Raw genomic sequence first — 27,615 nt, 5'->3', positions numbered from 1 at the left:
TTAATCTGGTTTATTACTATACATATTTTTTCAGGTAATAATATATCCCACAAATCTCTCCACACTCATACAGAGATTTTTTTTTAATTGAGATATAATTGGCATATAAAATGTTACTTTCAGGTGTGCAACATAATAAGTCAATATTTGTGTATATTGTGAAATGGTCACAATAAGACTAGTGAACCTCCAACACCACACGCGGTTCCAAACTTCTGGTTTTTAATATAGGCGTCGCCTTACATCTTTTCTTGTTTATTCCTGTCCTGACGGTTGAAACTATACTATATACTATACTATAACTTTTCATCCAGTTGATTATCCAGTGTATATCATAAATTTGACTTCTTTAGTAAAGCTCAGACCACATTTTACTTTTACACTTGAGGGTTACTCTTGCAGCTAAAGACCAATTTGTCAAAGGCACTCGCAAATGTTTGTTGAATGAATACAATCTCCACTCCTCCTTACTCCCTGACCCTCATTCAGTTGTGGAATGCTATCATTCTGCCTAAGACAGAGTCTCAAATTCCTAACCATGTTTTGGATTCTATTCTTACTATGGCTAATTCAAGTCTTCTTTACCTCCTGCATGGATTATTGTAAAAAGCGTTCTAGTCTCCATGTTTAAAATCTTTCTCAATGTCAACAAATTCTTTTTGTGCTATAACATACATCTTACGAAAGCACCGCTCCCACGGGGTCAAGCTGTAGGAGCCCCCTGTTGTCTTCAGAATGCAGAACCATCCAGCACCACATCTCAGCATGCCTGTCCAATTTTACTTCATTTCCTTTACTTCCATACACATATGTTTCCATCAAAATAAACCAGGTATACCCTAATTATACCCTGATCTTTGATGACTCTGTACTGTTTTTGCTAAAAGAATGCAACCATCTTCTTGCCACTCACTCTTCTTCATGTGGAAGTTTCAACAATCCAGCCATCTTTCAAAGCCTGTACTAAATGCTTCCTTCTCTAAGTTTTTCTAGATCCTTACACGGAACAACATTTCTTGGAATGAATCTCTGTAACATTTTGTTTATATGACACATACTAAAGTGTACTTGGTATTTATTTATTTATGTAATTCTTTTATTCCACAACTAGACTGCAATCTTCTTGTAGGCTAGAAGATTATTCATTTATTTTAATGACTTAAATCCCTTTGGAAAGGCTTTGCTTATAGTAAGAGATAAATTCTTTTTGTTTTTAATTGAACATAGTCAGTGGGCTAGCAACACGCAACACATCACTGATCTTCCTTGAATTAGCTCAAAGAATACAGTTCAAGTTCTGGGTCCAAAACGGAAACAATTAATTTCTAAAGAACAGGCTATTCTTACCAATAAATAAAGTAAATACAATATGCTACTTGAAGTTATTGTGGAACATAGGTGACTAAAAGCATAATAAAAACTATGAAACCCTCTGCTGCAACATCAGACAAATCTTTAGAACAAAGGAAATGCATGTTGTGCCTACCACTCCAATCATGGAAGATCTCCTACTTTCTAACCTGTCTTTGGAACTGCAAACAGCTGGGCCTCAAATAGTGTACCTTTTTCCTCTTTAGTGTTTAATCCTCTTTGTTTTATGCTACTGCCTCCAAAAAAATCTAAATATTTCCAAGCCATGAGTTTAATGTTTATCGTTTGATTCTATTTTATACCATAATAAGTACAAAAATGTTACCAAAAAAATTTAGTTTCAAGAAAGAGAGAGTGGTGAGTAAAGCACAGGGGACATAAAGGCTGGAATACAGGAGGAGGTTTAATTTGGCAATTAGGAGTTTCCAGAAGACTTTTCTGAGAGGAGGTCAGGAAAGTGATGAGAGAAACACTGGACTGCAAGGGACTGAAGAGAAAATGTTTGATGAGAAAGTGTGAAAGTGACTTTAAACAACTTCTCAGAGAATAGTTTTGTTGGAGAAAAATAACTCTAACTTATATTAAATAATATTAACATATGCTCCCCCTGACATAATTGATAATAATATTTTTTAAAAAATACATTGAAAAATTCACACTTTTTACTGAAACAAAAACCACTTACCTAGGTAGCACATTTAGAATGTTCAGAACACAATTTTATGATAAACTGAGGCATACTGAAAACTGAAGCCTCTAGCTACCAGTATTTCATATTTATTTATTCATTCATTTATTCAATAATTATATACGCTATTCAGTAGTGTTTAGTCTTTAGTAAGAGCTCATTAACTTTCATTTATTATAATTATGATGTGTCTATTTTGAATGTCATATTCATATGCAAATATGAAAAAGAAATATTCTATTTAAACTCAGTTATTTTATAAATGTGTTGGCTTGTTTAACATCTTTGTTCATAGAATATTTTTTCCAAGCCTTGTATTAAACTTTTTGAGACCCTAAGTCCTTTAAGAAATTAACCAAAGCTATGGACGTGTTCCCTCCAGAAATGAACAAGCCCACATTTATAACAAAATTTGTATAGATTTTTAGCATATGAGAGCATTTTGTTTATCAAAAGCTGATACAGGTAGGGACATTTTCAGATGAAAGAAGCTTTAAAATTCTTCATTTGAACTATTTTTGAAGAAAATCTTTCCAAGATACGTCATTCATTTTCCTGCCATCTTAATCAGATTATAGGAACTTTCATCTTGATAGATAAAGGCCATGATTTTAGACATAAATATTGTGCTGTCTTAGGACTCATGTTCTCAAAGATGAGGCACGAGAAGTTGTTTGTTTCCACAGTCTGGACTCCACACTCTACTGCGTTTTCCAGTAGGTCTTTTTCCACATTGTTTCAGCATTTCAGCTAGTCTATTTGCTATATATGTCTTCTGGCAGCACTGTCCCTGCTCCCAACTCATTCTGTCTACACCAGGAACCGGAAAATAGAAAGGCTGAAACTATATTTAAAGTTGAAATAAAATAGGCTATCAGCAAGGTTCTGACATTCTCTTATTAAAGTGTGTAGTCATCATGCTATCTATTTTTGGCTATTCATCTCTGTCTCTTTCTGAAGGAATTTATCTATATTCCAGAAAAATGAGGGGGCTATGTATACATGCTTTATGAAAAAAAAACTGTAATCTCTCTGAAAGACATGATGATCTTTTGAAGTTCTTTAAATCGTCTTGTTTCAATACACTCTGAAGAAAATGGCCATAAGGAATAGGCAACCATTCTTAGTTGCTTAGCCTATTTATCACTCACGTGCTGTGTGAATGCATGTGTGTGTGCTCAGCACAACAAGCTCAGTGTTGCAGGATTAATATTTGAACTTAGGCTGTAAGACAAATGAATGCCAACTCACAGATTTCACAATTTTCTACCGTAAATTATTCTCTTTGTGTGTCCCTGTTCAAAAACCTTGGAAATATGAGACGAACAGTATAATCATGTTTTAGATATACTAGGATCAAATTGGATAACATAAAGAAGATGAATAGCAAGTAATTATTGTCCATATTATCCAATTTGACATTAGTGGATTATGATGGTTATTTTTATGTGTCAACTTCAATGGGCTAAAGGATGCCCAGAAAGCTGGTAAAATACTATTTCTTGGTGTGTCTACGAGGATATTTCTGGAAGAGATTAGCATTGAATCAGTAGATGGAGTAAAGAAGAGCTCCCTCGCCAACGCAGGTGGGCATCATCCAATCTTCTGAGGGCCCGAACAGAACAGAAAGGCAGAGGAAGGGCAGGTGTGCTCCCTGCTTGAGCTGGGACGTCCATCTTCTCCTGTTCTCGGACATTGGTGCTTCTGGTTCTTAGGCTTTCAGATCCAGATTGAGATTTACGCCATTGCCTTGCCGGGTTTTCAAGCCTTCGGGTTGGAACTGGAACTACTGTATCAGCTTTCCTGGCTTCCAGCTTGCAGACAGCAGATCACGGGACTTCTCAGCCTCCATAACTGTATGAGCCCGTCTTCCAAAACAAACTTCTTTCTGTATGTTCCATTGGTTCTGTTTCTCTGGAGAGTCCTGACTAATATATGGATACACTTCAGAAAACTCCTAAATATTATTGAGAATAATCTTCTTCTGGTCATCAAACTATAGTAAGTCAGTCCCTGGGCTAGTATTTGGGGAAACCAACAATACTGTTTTGGGTAGTATAATAACGTTTGGAATATTTATTCACAGAACATAACCTTTTTTGTGTGTGTGTGGATAATTAGTGCTACAGAAGCGATCAGAAGGCCAAACAATCACAGTCTCCTTACACAAGATTGAAGACAATATTGGCTTTATTTGCAGCATTAAATTGCATTGAGTTACTATGCTTAATATATTTCTTAAAGTTTAGTGATAATAGAGGAAGTGGACAAACCTAAATAACATAATCTTAATGCAAAAAGATAATGCACACATTTTTCAAATAGACAGTTTTGGTAAATCAGGTAAGAAAGGTAAAGAGGAATAAATTTTTACAATTTATGGAATTTTTATAGTAAATAATACTAGTGCTATAGAGACTTTGATAATGCTATTGTTCAAACAGCCTACTTTAAGTCCAAATTTAAGTTGATAAGACTCTGAAATTAGCTTTGTTTTTTTAAAGTTTTTTCCAAACACATTTTGGACAAAAGCCATGCATCGACCTGATGATACATTTAATTAGCAATGCCCTTTAGACTTAGATGTTAACATTATAAAAGGAGCAAGAAAACAATAGCTCTTTGTTTCTTCCCCTTGCTTTTTCTTGTAAGTTACTTTGTGAATTGTCTGATCTGGCACAGAGGCCTTCCTGGTCCTTCCTCACCATAGAAGTCATAAGGTCCTGAGGAGAGTGGTTCCAGCGTGAACACCAGCATGCCAGAAACTCTCTAGCTTCTTCCTTCCATGAGCCCAAATACTCATAGCCCAACATGCTCCCCCTTTTTCTACAGACTTGATCTTTCCTCTCTGAGCCCAGCCATTTTGGAATGCACATTTAATTTGGATTTTCTCTGATTTCTGAATTCATCCTTCAACAAAGATACTATTTTTGGTCCCTTTCTCTTCTCATCACTCATGGCAAGGGACAGCAGACTCCGTTCCTGAACCAGCACAAGCTACTGAACACCTGCTCCAGGGAAAAGTCTGGGTCCTCAAACTGACTGGGAAGGTAGGTTAAGACATAAATCTGACTTCAGGCCTTATGCCACATGAAGATGGTGTATGGGCGCAGAGATGTCTCCAGCCCTTTGGGGACCACATCATGTAGGCTTTCCTCACCTGCAGAATCTTACCGGCAGTTAGCTATTAGCCATTACAATTTAAGGTCACCCTCGTGGAAGAAATCTTAGGATCAGATGAGTCCCTACAGGATCAAAGTATCTTCAGAAGAAATCAAGTGTAAAATGAACCACCGAAAGCCTTAATCATAAAAAACAATTATGTTCTGTACCAGTTGAACTCCTCTAGTTTATCCTTCAACCAAGTGAGGTCTTTTCCTGATCCAGAAACTGAAAACTAAACATCCCATGGACAAGAATGTGAGGTAAGACAGGTTTATTTAAACACGCTATTATCCCTAGTTCAGTGGTCTTTATGTGACGACCACTAAAGCAAGACAAATGACAGAAAACTTTTCTGAAGCACAGTGACATCATGAAAGGAAGCTTTGAAGGAGTGAAAAACCTTAAACCTATATCAACTCAATGTATCTAATATTTAAGAATATTTCTTTTGCTCTTGCCATTTTTTTTAACTACAAGGAGAAATGCGTCATTTGGTTAATATAATTGTTGTGGGCTATGTAATTGTGGCTCCATAAAAGTGTGTGTAGGTTTTGCTTCACTGTCCTCCCTCTAAAAGACTATGTTAAAGGCAATTCCAGGAAGAAATATGTTTTCACTTGATGTTCTTGAGTGTCACAGAATCCAGTTCAGATGGGCTGAGAGGCCCACTGTGCCCTGGAAGTGACTCAGGAAAACCGCAGCAACAGCCCCACGATCAGGACCCTTACGGGTGTTCTGAAGTGTTCCACAGCCCATGCAGACTTAGCACCTCCTCGGGACGCCTCCCAAGAAAGTAACTCGGCATCCTCATGAACAATGTATGGAAGATTATGGAGACTCATCTTTTAAAAAGCTCACTAGAGCATATATAATATAATGTCAACATTAGACTGCATAGCAATGAACATTTGGAAAAACGGAAAAAAAAGTACGTATTCTCCTTTACATGTACATGTGCAGACAAACACAACTAAGCCCATATAAATTCATACAAACGCATGCAGATGCATACTAACCTGTGTGTGTGTGTTTGTGTGTGTAATGTGTATGTGGCTGGGTCTGTCTAAAAATCAGATACCAAGTATATATAATACGTTTCTCACATATACTTAAAGGTACAAACAATGGATATTACACTTAGAAATGTATGGTGCAGATACTTGCAATTTTTTTTTAATTTGAGTAAGATTTTGGGAAAACATCCTATTTCTTACCTACATTTCCAGTCATTAAGTACGAATTCTGAAAGTCCATCATCCCCATTCCAACAATGTGTATAAAATCTTCGATCACCTGCATTAACTCTATCGAGCCTGGATAAATCTACAAAGATAAGCAAAGGTTAGATGAAATAAGGTCTATAAAATGGAATATATAACTGCAATTTTAGAAAACTACACAATGAAGTCATAAATGAGCTCCCCTTTATCTGAAGAATTGTCTATAACTGGCAACAGCTGTATCTTTTTGAACCAATAGTTGAGAATGACACCAGGTATCACACAGCAAGAACTTCGCAGGTGACACCATGCAGTGGTTAACCCGAAGGAAACTCAAAATATCTAACAGATTGTATACTTAGAAATAGCATGTCTTTACTTTTGATGGACTCCTTTCCTCACTTAAATAATAACATAGAACAAACACTAAAATTTTGGGTTTGTCACATTTTTTACTTAGCATCTATATGATGGACACAGGAAGAAAAACAACTATTATTGCCATCCTGAAGATATTTACAAACTATTAAGTTCACTGCAAAATAAACATCTTGGGAGAGACATTTATTTCTAATAATTATAATAGTCACTGTACGAATAATAGTGTCAGCAATTTTAGGATCATCGTAATTGCTCTAGTGTCGATGCTGCATGTGTACACACACAAAACAGACCCAACGCCCTGTCACTCCACAAACGAGAAGCAGATGAGAGCTTTCTTAAAGACGACCTGCTCTGGCAACAGCTTAGTGTGTGGAACATGAGGCCAGTTAAAAGGTCACATGATTTTAGCGTGTAAGCCATGATGCTTGTCAAGTCAGCCTGCACTGCATAACCACGTTACAGCAGAAAGTCTTCTGAAGTGAAGCTCATTTCTTTTAGCCATTCAGCACCACTGCAGCCTCCAGCCTTGAAAGTTTGAGTGGATTAGGGAGTTTTAGTGGTGTTGTATTTGCAAAGGCCGGTGCAGAAGAGGAACCGACGCTGATTAGCAGGAAAGCACACAGTAAGAGTGGAATGGGACTGAGGAGGAGGAAGACAGGCCGGCAGGGCGGATAGCAGGCACAGTGTGCACATTCTACAGGAGCTCGGTGCTGCTCCCATCCGAAAATCAGACGCGAGGATGCATAATATAATTACTCAGGTACACTTGAAGACATGAACAATGGCTGCTACAGTTAGAAATGTATGGCATAGATAGTTGTAATTTTTTTTTAATTTCAGAAAGATTTGGGGAGAAATGCTATATCTTACCTACCTTTCCAATCATTAAATATGAATCCTGAAAGCTCATCACCCCCATTCTAAAAATGTGCATGAGATTTCCATCTGCTCCAAGCTCCTGCTACTACTGTCTTTTCCCCTGTTTCTGTGTAGGTGTCTGTGTATGTGAGTACGTGCAGTGTAAGGGTAAATACAAATTAAAAATAAGAGGCTTAATTCTCCCTGGTGAAATGGACTCCCTCCCCAAGCCTGCTCCCTCCTCCTTTCCCAGAGCTTTCACTTTAGAAAACTAGTAAGTGTTAAGTTCTTTGTCTGTCTTTTTGAAATGTAAGTAAATCCTTTTAAAAGCTAACTAGGCTCTCACCAGCTAGACAAGCCAGGACTGTCTCTCTTTGAAATGCAACCATCAGGGAGGACAGAGCCCCAGCTCTCAGCTGCTGCGGAGGGTGGGAATCTAACCTCAGCAGGCGCCTGGCTCTAAGTTGCAAAGTCCTCTTCAGTCTTTAAGATACTATAAGAAATTCATTTTTTCTTTGGAAAAGCCAATTAACTAACAAGATGGTCACCCAATTCCCAAGGGAAGCTAGGATGAACCGTGTGTGCCAACCTGTGCTGTCAAGTCCTCCTACTGTTTATCTGGAGGACACAGGTCTGTATGAGGGTGGGATTTCTTTCCGTCCTTTCCATCTCCTAGTGGGTTGCCTGGGATGGGCATCACATTCTGGTTTAATGCTTATTTAACAGTAAAGCTGCTTTGTTTCTCTTCTACTTTTGTGGAGAAGTTTACTAGGTTGGCAGCAGATTTGTTTTTAATTATATTTTGCCAACAGTATCAAGTGTATAGAGCCGGGGTTGGTAAATTTTTTTCTACAAAGGGTCAGACAGTGAATATTTCAGGTTTTGTGGTCATGAGGTCTCTGCTGGAAATATTTAACTCTGTCCTCCTTGCACCAAAGCAGCCATAGATAATACGTAAATGAGTAGGTGTGGCTATAGTCTGAAACTTTATTTAGAAAACAGGTGTCAGGCTGGACTCGCTCACTGGCCTCAGTTTGCCCATTCCTGTTGTAGAGACACATGAATTTTCAGTATAACAAGGAAATACAGAACGTAATAGCATGACTGAAATGGCTTGCCTTAACTGAAATGGACTCGTCAACTCCAACCACAATGATGGTGGATAAAATAGTGCTACACAGAGTGTAGTTTGTTTTTCACTCTAGTATACTATGTTTTTAGGAGGATGCTTTAATTAAATGTAGTTTGATCCTCCATAACCGTGGCTGATGTGTAGCAAATGAGTTCTGAAATAGCTCTCTTTATTGTTAAAAAGTGTAAATTCTGTTTGTACAACCCTGTGTTGTCAGTATTCACATTTCCTCAGCCAGTTTTCCAAACGTACACAGAGCTGTGTTTTATATTGCATTTCGTTGAGGCTATTCCTCTAAGATAAGATAAGGGGACCCACAAGGGACTATCTTTGGTAGATTTTAAACAGCTCATTTCCAAAGAGGTCACCCCCTGGGCCACAAACTCGGGAGGTTCATTTACCATGTGGCTACATTTATGACAACACATTTTAGTAAAAGCTACAAACAGTTGTTTTTTTTAAATTTCAAATAGTTATTTTAAAAAAAGCACTAAGGATCATCACTACTGAAAAAAAATATTTAAACGATAAGAATACAGCCAACTCAAAATCACAAGTAAATAGATGGATTGTGGATTCAGGATTTTCCATTGACAAAGTTCTGCCACCATTCATTATTTGTTCAAGTTGGGAACTCACAGTAAATAACACCATCTGATGAATTGCAGTCTTGTTGTAAAGAGGGTATTATACATTTGTTCTAAATATACCCATAATTAATAGTCTCCAGCATACTACAGAAATGTGCTTAGCCTCCGCAGCTGTATTCTAAGGAAAGACACCATTTTCCTACAGTGAGTGAATGAGGCTTTCCTCTAGAAGAAAGCCAAGGACAAATATATAATTCAAGCTAGCAGAAAAAGATAGATTCAGGGTCTTAAACTAAGGAGTGATTTTTCTCTTGCTACGGCCAGAAGCACAGCATTTGTACCTGATAATGAGGTGGCCGCACACTGGACTATTTTTAGAGCTCCTGTCAGAATGGGGATAAAGGGCGTGCTTTACTCTTGAAGCCCAGAACACGGTTCTACAGGGAAAAGGGGGGAGATGGTTCACCTGAACCCCAGTAAATATTCTGATTTTCAAGATTGCATTGTTCTCTTGGAATTTTTTTAAAGGGTCAAGGAGAAAACTTAAAGAACTTTGACATTCAGTTGAATTAAATTTCACATGATTTTTTTTAAATATTCATAGTCTCCCCTTCTTAACCTCCAACCCATTTTCTCTGTAATTCAGAAATAATGTTACTCACTGTATGCCAGTCAGTATAGCACAAATGGCAGTGCAAGGCATTTTAAACTAAATCAATAGGGCCACTTGCCATCCTGATCATGCAGAGTAGAAGGAGAAAAAAGCAGAACACACATTTTTTAAAAGGAGAACTTATTTTTACAACTCTTGGCTTTGAATCAAAACGCATATCTGTATATATAATCCAGATCATACGTAACATTGCAGTAAACGTAAATGATCTTACTGGTTAGTCCCCCAGAGTTCCGTTTGTAATACGTGCTTTAAGATTTGCTGCTTTTCCCATAGTTTGTAGATAGGGAAGACACTGATTGTTGAGGCACACAGTTATCTATCAATAACTTAAAGTTATAAATTACTTAAACCTGCTCAATTTTTTCACATGTGTAAATATCATTCCATACATTGTTATGATAAAAGAGATCACCTGTTTCCTCTAAAATCAGTATGTTAACCTAGATTGACTCTCACAGTTTTCCTTTATGTTCTTGGAATAGCAAGCCATTAATTTCTTTAATTTTTAAAAACTTTATTTAGCCAACTTCATTTTAAGTTTTGAAAGAACTCCAACCTTACCTGTTGTGCATCTTCCCATTTTTCCTTGTTTTCTTCATCTAGAAGGTTGCTAACTATTTGAAAGAAGTTCTGTAAATTAAATTAGATAAAAGGTTTAATGTTACATGAGAGAACATACTTTTCAACAACATCCATTTGGACTGATTATGCAGAGAGGTATAAATGCTTTGCAATATTGCTTATGATTCTAACATATTATTCGTCTAGAAGATCTCTGAGGACCCTTTCTCAGCACCACAATTCCAGGATTTCTGCCTAACTTCACATATACACCTCAGAAGACATCCGAATGAGTAGAAGACTTATTCTCACTCACAGTTGTCTGTTCCGTTATAGTCTCCATATTCTATTCTGTCATACCATTGCACAACTATTCCTTATAAATAAGCATTCTTCCTTCTGTAATGAAAGTCTCCAGTATTTGTCTTATGACAAGTTATCCAGTTAATCATGAACCACGGTCGCTACCTACACTGCTGTTTCAAAGAGAATTTTAGTGAAGACAGACTACGGGCAAAGCTGAGACAGGCGACAGTACCCTCAGTTGGATGCTGGCTCTGCCCTTCCAGGCTATTTTACTTTACTTTCACAACTGCCTATTGCAAAGAGTACATGAAATTTTCCATGTACCTGGCACACGTGGTAAGTGCTCAATAAATCTTAGCTATTTTCAAATTCTTATTCTTTACTCTTCTGCCTTTTGCCAGCAGGCCAAAATAGAGGCAAGAACAGACACAGTAGCATGTTCCTACTCAAGTTCCAAATTCTTCCCTCATCCCTAACTAGCTGGTGAAGACCTGTTGGCTTTGCCTCTGTCTAGCAATGCCCACACCGAGTGTGCAGTGTTCCCCTTCCACACGGACAGGCACATTCAGGCGTTCCTTATTCCTTCCCCACGTCCTCATTGGCAGAGAGCGAGGCTCAGGTCAGTTCAGCTGTGTTAGCGCTCATTTCGCACACGAGGAATTTTTACCAGAGACAGACTTTCCTGTCCTCTCACACTACACTGTGTTGGCAAGATACAGGAGCCAGGAGAGGAAAACTGGAGTGCCTGTTGAAGACGAGTAGTGACCTGGGGTCACAGGAGACCGAAGTAGTGTAAAGTGAAGCCATGACATTTGTCTTAAGCTATGTAGACGGTGGTCCCTTGGCTGGTCCTCAGGGCGCATCGCTCCTAACTGGTATGTATGTACTCTAGCGGGAGCACCCCCTCGGATGATACATTAGCTTAGGATAGGACCCCCCGAGGCAGTGAAAGAATCATGATTTTTTAGCCTCATCTGCCTTCTTCCCATCTAGCTTTTCAAAACAGGCCTTTATTCTAATTCCAACTAAATTCACCTGGGTGTTTTTAGAAGAAAAACAAAGCTGCTTCATTTCCTCTTCTCTCGTGGTTTGAAGCTGTTAGTATCTATATTTAATTGCCCTATTTGTGCTATTTATTTTAATAGTTCTTGGCAATCACATGGTCAAAACATGTTTTATGTCATAACCTCTACAAAAGTTACACAATATTTTACGCAACTCTTGAAAAAATTGCAAGTCTATTTTAGACCTGTTTTCAGTTCGTTTAACCTTTTTGTACTAGTAGCCATTTTTTCTACTTAAAATTTCCTGGTTGGAGTGATAAGATTTTAAGGGCTTAGTCCATTGAGCTGTAACGCTACCTATAGGCAGAGAGAATTAACCTTCAGAGTCCTTCAATTGCCCGAGGCTGGTTAACTCACTAGGAGACGTGGTGCTAATGAGGCAAATGTTGCATATTTCATCCCCGCACATTCCAGTCAGCTGTGCTGAGGTCCACGGCTGTGGTCTGCGTCCTAACCCCTGCCAGTTTTCATACAAAATGCATGCTGCTGCTAACAAGAGACACCAGGAGAATGGCAAGCAATTTGTGCAAATGCATCTCCATTTCTGGGAAAACATTTCACAGAGCACGTTTTATTGACACTGGGTCAGTGACTGCGCTCTGCACATGAGGGCCAGTGAGCACACACAATTCCTTGATGAACATGATAAACTCAGAGTTCAGTTTTTTAAAATCACCAAAGGGCATACACAAAACCCACAAATTATTAAAATATACATTCAACTAACCAAACAGACAGTGTAAGAGATGTTTTTGTACCATTTCTCAAGACCAATAAAGTGGACTTTATTAAATCAGCATGGGAAGGTAGTACAGAATCAAGCTCCCCTTCCAGCTCCCTATTGACTGGATTTGGGGATGATCAGTTGTGGGGCCGTGCAGGTGCACACGGAGCTAAGACCGACCATCTCAGGTGGGGTGGGGAGCCATTTATAGGGACTCTGACTCTTTCGTGTTCCTCAGCATTTCCTCAGCACAGGCAATGCCTTGTCCATGGCAGGTCTCTAATAAAGTCCTAGCTCAAAAGGATAACGGACTTACAAGGCCAGTGCACCTCAGGCTCTCTAACAAGACTCAGGCATTGCTCCTTTGGGCTGACCCTGCTCTAATCCCTCTCACACACATCGAGAAAACTTATATACAAATCAATCCACTTCAACATGCGCTCAAAGGTCAGACTGACAGGACACAGCAGAACCAAACAGAACAGTATTTTGAAGAAGAAACTCATAGCACTTCAGGTCACTGGACTGAATTTTTGACAAGAGTATCAATCAGCTTCCACGGCAGCAGACCCAGCACTTGCTAGAATTCTTCAAGAGCTCTGCTAATTGTGGTAACATCTCTGTTCTGTTGACTTATAGATCAGGTCCCTGATGCCAGCCCCTGAGGTGCACCTGACAGTAGGTTCTGTCTTGTTTTGATCAGGCCTGATCTCTACGACCTAGACTGATTAGAGGAATGGAGTGTCCTTGGTGAGTCTGAGTTTGGAGCTTGGACTAGGCAGGCCTGGTCTGAAACTCCCCAGCATTTGGTAACTGGGTAGCTCTGGACTCAGGCTGCCCAGCTTGGCCGCACGGCTCTGACCTGTAAGACAGACATGACGACAGCTGCCTGGCCGAGCTGTGTGCAGCCTGGAGCTCATTCTGAGCACAATATCTGATATGTGGTAAGTGCTCAGTATATGGCGGCTCTATGATTTTATTTCCATTGTGTTATCTTTTTTATGCCTGGCCGCATGAGTTGTATTTACAGCCACGTTATGGCAAATATGCACCTACAATGTAGCTATAGACTCTCACAGCCAGTACCAGCATCTCCTGGCCTCTCTCATAGCTTCCTCCTGTCTGAGTGATGCGTAGGGCATGAAGCTCATTCACCGCTACCTTCGGGGTCCATCATTTGTTCAGCAAAAACTCTCCTCCGAAGAATGCGCTTTGCTGGGAGGGGTTTCAGGATTGTATAGACACCTACTGTGTGAGAGGCACTGTGTGGAATGGTTGTGGACGCAAGGTCAAGGCGGCGTGACTCTGCTTTTTCTCTGCAGGGAGTTTTACGGAAATCAGTGCAGTAAACGTACGTGATGAAGAGGCGTGCAAACACTCCTGCCGCATCCAGAGGGCAGGCCCTAGATTCAGCCATGACACAGAAAGGACCCACTATTTGATGGAAAGCAGTAAATGACTCATTGTACTACTTCTGATTGGCTTCCACTCGACATATTTCTCATGGATTATATACAGTTTTCTACGAATGTACTGAAGCATATCTGAGCATTTTGTTTTTGCTGAATTCCTTGTGGAACTAAAGCTGCGGATGAGGGAGTGAGCTGAACTATCTGAGCCACAGGAGGTGTTCTCCTCCCACCCCTGCAGGAAAGCGCTTGGTCACTGAAAGAGAAGGACAAGCCCTAAGAAATAAGACTTAATGATGGCTTGAAGGAATTGTGGAGGTCCTGAGGGGAAACATAGGGGCCCGCAAGCAAAGCTTAAGGCTTAGCAAGAAGCAGGGACCAGCCATTAGGATAAGGATGCCTCGTCCAGGATAGGTCACTGATTCCCCAGTCTACAGTGCAGCTGATGGCCGCAAAGCCAAGCACGATCTGTCTCCTCCTCTCTCTCCAACTCCATCTCGGGCTATCCTGCCCACACTTGCTATAGTCCATGTTCATCAGACTTCTCTGTGCATCCCAACCCTTTCCTGCCTCTGGACCTACAGAATACTGTTATCTTTCTTCCAGGGCTCTACTTCCCATCTATACTCGAATAATCCTTCCTTGACCTTCACGTCTAGATTCCTAGGCAATTTCTTCAAAAAAGGCCTTATCAGGTCACCAGCACTCCCCTAAGTATAAGGATTCTGCATATTCCCTTTTTTTTTTTCTGATTCTAATCAATGAGCATTTTTATTTTTCATTTACCAATATCTTCATCATTCATGCTTGGCAAAAAAATTCCACGTACAAGGAAACAGCCATTTCATAGAAGTAATCAACCCTGAAAACATGATGTCAAGGAAGAGGTTCTGTCTCCCCTAAGGGGCCCTGTTCTCTGCTCTGATATTCAGTCCTCCCACACCCAGCGTGAAGTAGCGTGACGTCACTGACTCCACTCCACCTCCACATCCATCAGCGACTCAGCAAAACTACCATGCACTTACTCAAGGGCGAAGAGTTGCCCCTTCACCCTGACCTAAATGAGACACTAGGGATGCTGGCCAGCCAGCCACACGGCCCCACTCACAGGGTGGCAAACACACTGATGTTGCTGCTCTGTGTCGTCTTACTTTAGAGGACATTGCAATTTTTAATTATGATTTACTTGTAGGATCATCGGTTTATGGCTTTTTCCTCTCCCAGCCTATAATCTAGTTGGGATTACTTCTTTTTTGTTCAGTCTTGTGCCCCCACTGCACAGCATACAGCACAGGACAATGTAAATGCGCAAAGATTTCAAACCTATTGACTGCGTGCCTACTGTGTATAAGGTCATAGACGAGTCTTTGGGGGAATCAAAAAAAATCAATAAATGGTCCCCACCTAATTTGCTGCCTCCTTTCCAGTTCAATACTCTCCTCAGCCGTATACCCAATGTCACCAGGGTTCTCACTGTGTCGCGGGAAGGAGATAGGACAGTTATTTTTACAGATGAGAAAACTGGTTATCTTGAGGAAATACGGAATGAAACTTTCCCTGTGTAAAACGCCATTCTGACATCTCAAGGCCATCCTGAGCACAGACACGTAGTTTTGAGAAGTTATAGGCCTCTAATTAATGGAGAGGAAGCAACTATGGATGTTCAACCCTGGCCCTCGGGTTAGACACAGCAGTAACCAAGGAGGGAGCCTCCTCTTCTCAGCTAAACACAGTGAACCCACCCTATGCATCGCCCTCGCTGCCCACCCAGGCAGAAAGTGTTGGTAGTATGAGTGCTGCTTTGTTCACAATAGAATGGCATGAGGAGAGTCACAACAATATAACCCAGGTGGCAAGTGAAGGGTGATCTGGCAGGAAGAAGATGGAGGAAGGAATGTCAGTAGGAAAGATCATCAATAGCCCAAAGTAGCGGTGATGAAGGCCGAAAGGAGGGCAGTGCAGGAGGGAATAGAAAGGCGAAGAGAGACATGGGAAATACCTGAGGAGCAGCATTGCATTTACTTACTCAAGAGGCACTTATTGAACACCTACTGTGTACTTGGCCCTGTTCTAAGTGCTGGAACACAACAGTGAGCAAGACACACGGGGGTTCCTGCCCTCACAGAGCTTACACTCCATTTGGGTAAAGAAAGGCAATAAATAAGCAACTAAATATTAAAAATAAGATGATTTCAGATGGTGATACAAAAATAAAATAGTCTATGGGGGTAGAGAGTGACTGGGTCAGGGAGGGGGGTGTGTGTGTGTGTGTGTGCATGTCTGTGAGTGTGGAGACTGCTTTGAGGGGAATGGTCAGCAGGAAAGAGCTTTCTCAGGAGGTGATGTCTGAGCTGGGAACAGAGTGATGGGAAGGAGAAGCCATGGGAAGACGCATGGAAGAGAGTTCCAGAAAATAATGGGACAAGAAAGTACAAACCCCCTTGTGTCACGGGCACAGCCTGGAAAAAAGTTTAGGAAGCAGAAAGAAGGCCAGTATAGCTGGAGTGGTCATGACTAGGGCGTTGGATGGGGTGGAGCAGGAGGATATGAACACTGGTTGGAGAAGATAGGCAAAGGGTCAGATAAAGTGGGGCCTTGATCCCACGAGGGTCACGTGACATGAGTTTCATTAAAAATAAAAATCTAACTTTGGCTGCTAAGTGAAAACAAAGTTCAAGAGAGTAAAGTGAAGACAGAGATGTCAGAAAATGTCCTGTTTATGGAGGCGAGGATGACAGCAGCTTGGTTCAGGGAAACTCATGACACGGTGACAGATTGCACGGGAGGGAAAGGACAGAATCCAGGACTGTCATTTAGGACAGTGACGCAGTCAGCCATGCCGAATACCACAGAGGAAAGAGCAGAGCTGCGAAGGAAGTCGGTGAGCTCCGTTTTGTTCCAGTTGAGCATGAAGAATCTACGATCCAGCTCAGAGAAGAGGCCCAGGAGGCTGTTGCAACTATAAGCTTGAGGCTCGAAAGGTAAAAACCTGTGAATCATTATCCTAGTTTAAAACCAGAGAGTCTTGAGGGGAAAAAAAGATCACCAGGAATAGAGCTGAATAGGATGACGTCAAGGTTAAAACACTGGAGACAGGAAGAGGAATAAGTAAGAGACGAGAGATGGGAGGGAGGAAGAGAAGCAGGGGTGACAGGTGACAGAATAAAATAAATTCAAAAAGAAGACTCTCCACCAGGGAGATTAACACACAGGAGACCCACTAAGCATTCAACGAGGTAAAAATCCAGAGAGAGTCCACGACGTGGTGCGGGAAGGAGGACACGCATTTTTTCAGCCTCGATGCACCTGGCTGACACCATTTGCATTAGTCACAGACAAAACCACGAACACACTCAGATGACAGATGAAGGCACGGATCACAGATGTCCAAACCCCTGTGACCTGCCTGTGACTCTCCTTCTTAGTCTCCTATTCCAGAAAGCATCCAGAAATGAAACTGAGTAAGAGTAACATTATCATACAAATAATCTCGGGTTTGCTCGAAGGTATTTTTTAAAGGTAAACATCCACAAAGCGCTTTAACTACTTTTTTTGGTAACAGGTGAATAGACAAAGTAACTGACAACTGAGCAAGACAGAGTTGTAATACTATGGTTTAGTATTTAGATCTTTTATCCAGAATATCAATCAAAGCAGCACACCCACTCGCCATTGGCAGTTAGAAAGTGTCAAGGATTCAGGAAGGCAGGGGATTATAATCCAGGATATGATTCAGAGACAAGAGTCTGAGCCACGGAAAACCAGCGGATAAACTGAGGACAAGGGGATTGGGTGTCAGGGTCGGCAGGTCAGCAGTGGGCTCCACCGCAGGCTGGATGACGCCACCTGGACTGTCCGAGCTCGAGCACAGCAGTCTGCCGGATCCAGGAGAAGGCGAGAGCAGACAATTGAAGCAAATGTTCCCTGATGTGAACGAGTTTAGGGGAAAAAAACCACTCTTTAATAACACCTTTGTCTTCTCCTCTTCTTTTAGTCACAAATCTCACGGAAACTCTGACTCATTTTGAAAATGAGAGAAGAACATCGTTCCAGGAATGGCTGGCTGTCTTTCACACTCATCTCACTGGTCCGCCCTGATGTAAGCCAGGTTGACCTGTGGAGTTTCTGAAGAGCTGGGACGGGCAAATTCACACATGGCTACCAGCCTCTCTCTCCAGGCTAAGTTTACGATCAGGGTTCCAGCAAAAGGCACAGCAGATGGGAAAGCCGACTGGAAAGAGGGAGCATCTGACCTCCAGTGCTTTGGGGCATGAGCTGGGGCTGCTCCTGGTTCCCCATTTGAAAATGAAAGGTAAAAAAATCAGTGATGCTAATATGATTAAATATGCTAAGTGATTATTCCCCAGAGACAGTCTGGCAGAGCCACCAAGGTTATAAAAACATCATAACTCAGCAAGGCAAAATCATCCCCAAATCCAGACAGGGGTGCTTCTTAAGCGACGAATGAGGTGAGGACCAATCACCCAAGTTTGGGCAGGCCTGCTGACACACAGAGGGGCCAGCACATGCGAGAAGCCTGCCCCAACCCAGGTCTGGCCCCCGCGGCACTGTGGGCAGCAGCTGCAGCGGGTCCCGTCCTGGGGGAAGGTGCCTGGCACAGGTCTCTTTGCTGAAGGGAAATCCTCACAGTCCTTCAACATTCCCTATTCTGGGCTTACCTGTGTCCACCCCAAATGCATGTATTGAAGCTCTCACCCCCAGCACCTCAGACTGTGACCGTATTTGGAGACACGGCCTTTGAGGAGAGAATTAAGTTAAAATGAGGCTCTTGGGGGGGTCCTCATCCAATTCAATGGGTGTCCTTATAAGAAGAGAGGAATAGGATACACAGAGAAAAAGGCCACGCAAGGACAGAGAGAGAAGGGGCCACTTGCAAGCCAAGGAAAGAGGCCTCAGGAGAAACCATCTTGGACTTTTAGCCTCCAGAATTGTGAGAAAATAAATCTCTACTGTTTAAGGCACCCAGCTTGTGGTATTTCTTAAGACAGCCTGAGCAGACTAATACATTCCTCAATAACTTAAAGACAAATCTTTGATAATAAGTGGAATCACAACCGAAAGCCACCTGTACATTGTGCTAATGCAAATCTCAATATTTTCTTGACTCTGAAGGAAAGAAGGGCAGATTCTGAAAGGACAAAACTACCTCTCGGATGTTTCAGTGCATTTTTTTAAGGCTCAATCAAAATAACTATTTCCACTCCACGTCAGTCCCTAGTTGACAGGCTGCGCCGTCCATATTCTTAAAACTTCTTTCTCTGCCTCCCTCCTTGTCCCGACCAGTTGCTGGGCATACAGCACCTCCCAAGGAGACCGTCAGTTCCTCGCGGCCAGCAGCCATCTTCCAGATTTTGTTCTTGGTAGGATTTACTCGTTGATTTGTGCAGCAAGATTTGTGGTTAATATCTCACCCAGTTAAAGAAGTTATTTGGCACTGAATTTCTTATTTCACCTTTAAATGAGGGCAAGGTTTAAATAATACCTAGAAAGAGCCGTTCATTAGTTACACAAGGCTCCCTCCACTGCGGAGAAACAACAAAATCCTTGCAGGCTCTCAAGCACTGACAATAGCAGCCATTTGTGACTCAGAGCGTTTGGCAGCTGGGAGTTATGGCCCCGTACACGACTCGGCTCCCACTGGGCCAGGAGTCCTGGTTACTGATTTAAGCCATTCTCTGCATCCGCTTGCTCTCTAACTTTAAAATGGCCTCACCATGTTGACCTTAAGGACCAATGCTTTTCTGACTCTCATTTTTCTTGAGGCATTTCCTACCCTTCTCCGCTGTAAGAAGTGAAAAAAAGAGACAAAAGGCAGTCTCCACACTTCCTTAGGTGTTGCCATGAGAAACATCTGGCCTTCCTTTCTTCTTAGGGCAAAAATCAAATACATATCTGCAGCGGCAGCAGATACCTGTGGTCCAGAGATCCCTCGGGTTTTTGCTCCATCAGCATCTCACCTTCTCAGATAATAAGAGGAGCTACACTTCTTGAGCTCTCACTCTGTGCCATGTGCTATGTAGGTTTTTCATAGACAATTTAACTCTCAGCTCAGCACTATGAGGTCAGTACCATTATCCCACACAATGGGAGAAATAAGTGAGTCACAGAGAGGTCTTGTAAGTTGCCTAGTGTCACACAGCCTACAAGTGGCAGAGCCACGACCTGAAGCTCAGAATTCTGCCTACAGAGCAGGTACTCTTGGTCATTACACTCGACCGCCTTTCTTACCTCCTCTACTTATGCTGGAGGAAATTATTAATCTGCCTGTTGCACAAAGTTCTTTAAGCAGAGGATCTCAAGGCATGAGGTTGTGTCTTGAACACTAGAGTCGTTCTACAAATCCAAACCAAAAGAGTCCTTATCAGATCTTATTTTGTCAAAAAAACGAGACTGTCTCTGGAGATGAGGCTCACTATTACATGATGGCACGATATTATCAAGGTAACAGGTGCTTCCACATTTATCAGTGCCTATTTCATATGCAAAAGGTGAAAGTGTCTCCCCCTGAAACCACGAGAGAAATAATACTCAGGGATCCTCACCAGGTGACTTAGTGCCATTGATGGGCAGCCTGAGAACGATCCACAGTGCAATGTCTGTGCTCGCTCATCAACTGTTTTAGGAAAGAAGATGCTTGACTCATTCAAAGTCACTACCTCTGCTTTCAATTTAATTCCGGCGTCACCTTCCTCTGAAAATTTTATCTAGAACATAGTCTGCATTTAAGAAAGAAATTGGAAGCTGAGATTTGACCTTGCTTTGTAACCCCGATCATTGGCAAATAAGTTTCTCAAGCCTAGGGAATGTGTTAGATACTAAGTCGTTTTCAAACACTGAGTGGTACCCTGTTTGAGGGTCACTCAACTTTACTTAAAGAAACAGAAAAGAACACAAAATACCAGACAGTACTACACATAGTGAAGGTAAATATGATTTTGTAAAACTCTGGTTTTCAAATATAGATTGGTGTAAACTGTGTCTGTCTTACAGTTGGTCACTGGCAAAAACACTTGGAAAACAGCGTCAGGGAAGAGAAAGACGCTGGGGAGAGACACATCCTTGCGTTCAGCGACTCTGAGGGCACAGCACTCTAAGCATGTCTGTGGATACCTCCATGTGTGTATTCTTTCCAGTATTTTCTTTCCTTCTCCCTGGAATAGAACCCGTCTGAAGAGACTACCTCTCATTCCACTAAGAGAAAACGCCTCCTTCTTTTCTGATGCATTGTCACAAAAACGTACTTTCTTCTTTCTCACCTCCAGACCACTGCCGTAGCCTCTCCACAGGTTTCTTTCCCCCAGTCTGTCTTTACTCCCTCATCCACATAATCTATCTCTGCCCAGCCGTCTGTCCAAAAATGCCACTACATGTAGTAACTTTGTTTATGGAGAAGCACATCTAGACTCTTTCCTTTGGCTCTGACCCTGCCTATTCCAACACGCTCTCATTTTCTGCAAACCTTGTTCTCTTGAGCCTGCTATGCCTTTGGTTGTGCAGTTTGATTAGTTATCCACTCTGTGCCCAGCTTGCTTCTCCAAACTCTATCTCAAGTTCTTACTCGTCCACGCATTCTTTTCTCACTGTTTTAGTTCAGCTCTCTATAGTTCCAGAATTCTTGGGAGTGAGATGTACTGTGCTTCTGTCTCTCCCTCATTACGGCAGTCCAGCTTCATTCATAAGTTTGTTCTTTCTTCAGGGACACCGTAAGCAGCTTGAGAGCAAGGCTCATCTTCTTTCACGTTAAGAGTTACAATACTAGCAAGAACGGCATTATAGAGTGTCTAGGATGTGCCAGATAATTCACAAATATTATTACGTATGGATTATCATGTATTTAATCTGTATTATCTCTAAGCCTCACGAAGATAGTCACTGTTGATCTTCATTATTTGTGGATTCCATCTTTGCAAATTCAACTACCCGCTAAAATTTACTTGTAATTCCCAAATCAAAACTCACAGCACTTTCACGGTTAATCATGGACATGTGCAAAGTGGCAAAGAAATGTGAGTCACCTAATGGGCACGTTCCCAGCTGAGGTTGAACATGGCGAGGCTCTGACTTTTTTTTCAGCCCAGGTACTGTAAATAAGTGTCCTTTTCATGGTCTATTTAACGCCCAGTCTTCTCATAGGTTTCCATGTGTTCTCGGTAATTTCACTGTTTAAATTGGCCCCCAGCATAGCACTGAAGGACTATCTAGTGTTCCTAAGCTCGAGAAGGCCAGGATGCGCCTTCAGAGATAAACTTTGTTCGGGCCTGAGTTACAGTCTGCTGGCCGTGAGGTCAATGCGAATGATTAACAATATGCATTCAATGAGGCGTCTTTTAACAGAAACACACATAAAGCAAGGTCCTGTATCAACCGGTTGATGGCAACAGTATGACCAGATTCTCACAGGAACCTCATCCTGTATTTTCCCTGGGAGTAAATGATTCCGTATTTGTTAATTCAGTGTTTGCTGCAACTTTATAGACTATAATTATCATGAATAATGAGAATACACCATATACTGGTTCCTCTTCATTTCTTGTTTAGAGATGAAGAAATAAGGTAGAGAAAGATTAAGCAATGTGTCTGAAGACACAAAGATAATTACTGAACAACCTGGAATTTCAACGTGCATATGTCTGATCCGACTCTGTCAAGTCTTATAGTTCCTGGTGCGAACAGTGCAAACTCAACCCTCTATTGATAGAATGAGACTCAGGACGAATTTTCCCAGTGGTTAAAAAGAGAAAGAAAATAGACAAGTTTTCCTCTCCTTCTCTTTCTCTCTCTGAATTGAATGTTTAGAGTAGTTTTCTTATTTTTGTGAAGCAATGTAAATTCCCCAATATTCCTACAATACCCCTATTCACTTATTAATTACTTCAGCAAATATCTGAGTGTCTACTATGCTTCAAGCACCAGGCTAAGCCCTGGGGACATAACCATCTTCAAACAAGCTTAAAATTTACCACTGAAGGCAGACCTGGAAAGAAAGAATTATGTTATGTGAGAGATTTGCTATCGTAGGGATATTTACAAGGTTTCAAAAGGACAGATGATTAGGAAAAAATTGAATTCTGCCCGGGATTTGACGAGCAGATCTTTGAGAAGAAATGGTTTTTGAGCTGGATCATGAAGGCACTTGCATCAGATGGGAAAGGGGAAGGACATGCCACATAGGCAGCCAACGTGAGCAGAGATCTGGAGAGATGACAAAGCCCCAGGGTTTGGAAAAGAATATGCCTGAAAGGAAAAGACTTGTGGAATATCTTTTCCACCAGTTTCCAAAAACAAAACTATTCCTATGCATTATCATTCCAAGACATACAAGCACACTTTATTTTTTCCCCATTTTTAACAGGTTGTGGCTATTCTATGTCACTTTCATCAATGTAGCAACTCAGTCTTTTATTTGAATCTATTTTTAAATAAAATGTTTTCCACATAACTACATTTCAAAGTGTGCATTCTCTTTTAATAGTTTTACTCAGTCTTTCTTTAGTCTTTGCTCATTTCCCAGTTTTTTATTTTAAAAAAGGTTGGAAAACTCATTGGTAGGTATGTAATTATTAATGTTGTCATTAATTAATTAATTCAATAAACATTTGTTGAACATCTTCTATAGGCAAGATTCTATGCTAAATCTTGTTTGGGAAAGGGGGAGCCTTCAGGAAGCAGAAAGTTCATCTGGCTCAAGTGTGTGAAGAGGAAGAGTAATCCATGCACGTGGCTGGAAAGATAGGGAACCTACATACGTGGCGTATACTAGAAGCCAAGATAAAGACTTTAGGTTGTCATTCAGGGGTCTCGGAGCTCCACTGAATGTTTCTTTCTTTCTTTTTCTTCTTCTTCTTCTTGTTTTTTTTTGGTGAGGAAGATTGGCCATAAGCTAATATCTGTTGCCAATCTTCCTCTTTTTCTTGAGGAAGAGTGGCCCTGAGCTAACATCTGTGCCGATTTCCTTGCATTTTGTATGTGGGATGCCGCCACAGCATGGCTTGAAGAGTGGTGCATAGGTCCATGCCTGGGATCTGAACCAACTAAAGTGGAGCGCATGAACTTAAACACTATGCCATCGGGCCAGCCCCCACTAAAGTTTTCTGATGAAAGAGTGATATAATCGGAGCTGTCCTAGGACAACTAATAGGACCATAGTGTACAAGATGGATGAGTGAAGGAAAAGATCAAAGAACAGATAAAAGAAGAGAGGTCATGGAAATTATGTATGCTGAGGTGACTGGAAGCTAAATTAGGAAAACAGCAGTGGGAAGAGAGAAGAAAGAAAGGACAAAGAGGCACTGTGTAGGCAGAGGCCACGCAAAGAGAGAAGGAAAAAGTCAAGATGACATTATGATTCCTGCCTAAGGATTGCTAATTCTTCAAAGAGAAGTAGAAAATGCAAGACAACTTGGGATTCAAGATGAATTTAGTTTATGCTAAGCTAAGCCTGAGATGCTAGACAATCAGAAATGTTCAGGACCCTTGGAAACAGAGAATTGACATTTAAGTAAAGTACAGGAGATGCTGAGTAAGGCTATAAGTCAGACTTTACAAATAAGTAAAGACAATAATTATATACTAAAGATTTGTATAAAATTGTGGAAAGTAGGCTAAAAGAGGTACAAATGTCTCTGGGATTTCAGGGAAGAGAAAGATCATTTTCAGATGGATTTCCAGGCTTGCTGGTCTGGCATTCAGAAAGACTTGCTAGAGTTGGGCTAGGATTTTGACAGGCAGAGATGGAGGAAGAAGGAATTCCAGGAGAGGAAGATATACCAGGTGCCGAAAGACACCAGTAAAGACAGTGAAGAAGAAAATGCAGCTCCTGTTTATGAAGAAATTACTAGGACATCAATGTGCTTAGAATTCTAAGGACTAATGTGGAAGACTAATGAGAGAGTAGGTTGGAAATGGGGAACCTATTTCTGACTATGCCAAAATGACAACAACATCATCAGCCAAATTGCTCTATTTAAGTCAAACCAGCTAATGTCCATGCCCAAGCATCTGGTGAAACTAATTGTTCACTAAGTCAATGCACTCTAATGAGCAGCGCAATCAAAATATGCTCCCAGTAGAACCTGGTGATCTTCATTTCTTGAATTTCAGCACCTAAAACTCTTGCAGCCCCACACTCCTGCGAGTTAGAAGAGGCCCTAAAGACTATCTAGCGCAACATTCTGCCTGATGCTTCAATCGTGAACACAAGTGTCTGGGAGTTTTTGAAATTACAACTTATATTTTGTGTCAAGGACTTCAAATGTTATTTTTTCATGTAAATGGTAATAATGGATAGAAGGATTTCAGACCTACAGGGAAAAGTCATACTTGGCTTACTTTATAAAGTTTTTAAAATTGGAAAACTGTTTCATTCTTTGTAAGGAAAAAAAAAGCAACTTTGAAATGCTCAAATGACAATAATTTTCTAGCCCAGCCTCCCAATGTATTTTTACAATTAAAAATGTATTCCTGGACACTGGTGATATAATAGAGAATGCAGCGCCAATAATACTCATTGCAGTTACTTTCAGTGGCATATGCATATAATTGAAGTGATATATGCGCCTATATACAATCAGGGCATTGACAGCTGATTAAAACAAAGCAAAAGAAAACAAGGAACAAAACCAAAAAAGCACATCCTCTGCATTCTCCAAGTCAATTGCAAATAAAACTCCCAAAGGAAGGGTAGGTAGAAAGAAAACTATCTGATCTGGGAGTTTTGCCAAACTTTTACCTTAATGAACTTTATGCAGAGATACAGGAAGAACATTACGCTGGAAATACAGAAATCAACCCATCATTCTTGGCAGGAGTAGACTCCAGCCTACAGCATGCAAAGAGTTAATCTGAAATGCAAACTAGAGCTGCATTTAAATATGCTTTGTTTGCCATTCAATGAGCTTTGTGTTAATGGTCAAGGCAATCCTGAAATTGGGTGAGTACTTAAACTTGATTATGGAGATGAATGATGTTGCTCTAGAAGTCTCCATGACAAGGAAAATACACTGTGAGGAGTTATTGCATTTCTTATTTTCCTATGCAGACTGTTCTCGATTTGCCTGATATTTTCAGGAGATGGTTCCACAAAATTAAACATAGCCTTCCTCCTTCTAATAGCAAAACCCCAAACAAAACTTAAATGGCGCCTTCTTTGCATATTCTGGTTAATGTGCTTTCATTATGCTTAATGTACTTCTAATGGTCTCCTATGGCAAGATGGTGATATTAAATGTAGGAATAAAATATCCATGATACAACCTTGAATTTTCTATAGTGCCTTTATCTGAGGGCTCCAAACACTTCACACACATTCCCATTCAGCGTCTCCCTGCAGTGCATTCTGTGTTCTATGGTCCAGGACACTGGGGAATGGGATGACTAAGGGAATTGAGGTCATTTCCAGTGCTCACCCTAAGCACAGCCCCGACGTCTCCCCTGCAGGAATTAGAGTTTGCTCCCTCCAGGCCAGGCTGTCCCCAAGATGGCTGAGCTGGCTTCCAGGGCCAAAAATTGATTGCACCTTCAAGGGATTGCCTCCCTTACCTGGACGCCATCAGATGCAGGGATGTAACTCGCCCTCTTAAACGTGTCTGTCACATTTCTGAGGATTTCCACTGACATCAGAAGATCGCCTGCATAGAAATTTTTCCTCTGAGTTAAATCCAACAGTGTCTTGGTCACCTGGGACATTCCATCACCTGCCAGCATTCGCTGCCCCTTAGCAAGGTGTTCTTTGATCTGTGATGGTCAAAGGAACAGAACAAACATCAGAATCTTCATGACTATTTCTCTGCATATCGTCATCCAACAAATATATTTAAAATTGCAGAGTCAACTTTGAAATAGTCTTGCAACACTTGGGAGAATTTCAAAACTGTTCATGTGTGCATCCTACACTCAGATGGATAAACAGCCAGCACACAAAAGCTAATGAGGGTGTACACTTTGGCAGGCTTGACGAACTCGCCTTTTTTAGTTCTCAGAACACTCAATTCAACCCGTTAGGGAAAGCGTGTATTAATTTAGGTTTTTAATTGAAGTAAAAATAAAAAATGCTTTTGCATGTAGTAAACACGGGAGATTGTCCAGTAAGGTGTGATCAGAGATGGGAGATTATAATCACTTCAAAATGTCCATTTTCATGAACAAGCTGAGCTTAATCATTTTTACCTTCCTCTTAAAATAAACACATCTTTAAATAGAGGCAAATAAAAGCTGTCACAGGACATTTTGGTTTAAGAAAATATCTCAACTTTAGAGGTCTACTATGACTGAAAGCTAGGTACTTTAGCTTTATTGTAAAAAGAAACAAACAACGACGAAGACACACAAACTCTCAGCTGGGTCTTCAGCAGCAGAACGAAGCACTGAGATGCCAAGCTTAAACTAGCTTGATGGAGGAGCAATCTGCTGTCAACGTCACATCTGCTTATCCCGCAGTTTAAGGGCAGA

At 41.0% G+C, this 27,615-nt stretch overlaps 1 protein-coding gene across 8 annotated transcripts in view; it reads right to left on the bottom strand.

Moving 5' to 3' along the window:
• Positions 1-27,615, bottom strand: part of ADGRB3 (adhesion G protein-coupled receptor B3) — a 645,078-nt gene that overhangs the window by 306,378 nt on the left and 311,085 nt on the right. For all 8 annotated transcript variants that reach the window (XM_014734522.3, XM_023625136.2, XM_070244801.1 and 5 more), the window contains 3 exons: positions 26,707-26,901; positions 10,646-10,714; positions 6,439-6,547 (listed from right to left, as the gene is read on the bottom strand). In XM_014734522.3, the coding sequence (XP_014590008.1) occupies positions 6,439-6,547; positions 10,646-10,714; positions 26,707-26,901 (373 nt within the window). The remainder of the gene's footprint in view (positions 1-6,438; positions 6,548-10,645; positions 10,715-26,706; positions 26,902-27,615) is intronic.

The sequence above is a fragment of the Equus caballus genome, chromosome 20 (genome assembly GCF_041296265.1).
Source record: "Equus caballus isolate H_3958 breed thoroughbred chromosome 20, TB-T2T, whole genome shotgun sequence".
NCBI classification, from domain to species: Eukaryota; Metazoa; Chordata; class Mammalia; order Perissodactyla; family Equidae; genus Equus; species Equus caballus.
This window is presented reverse-complemented; position numbering and strand designations above follow the sequence as displayed.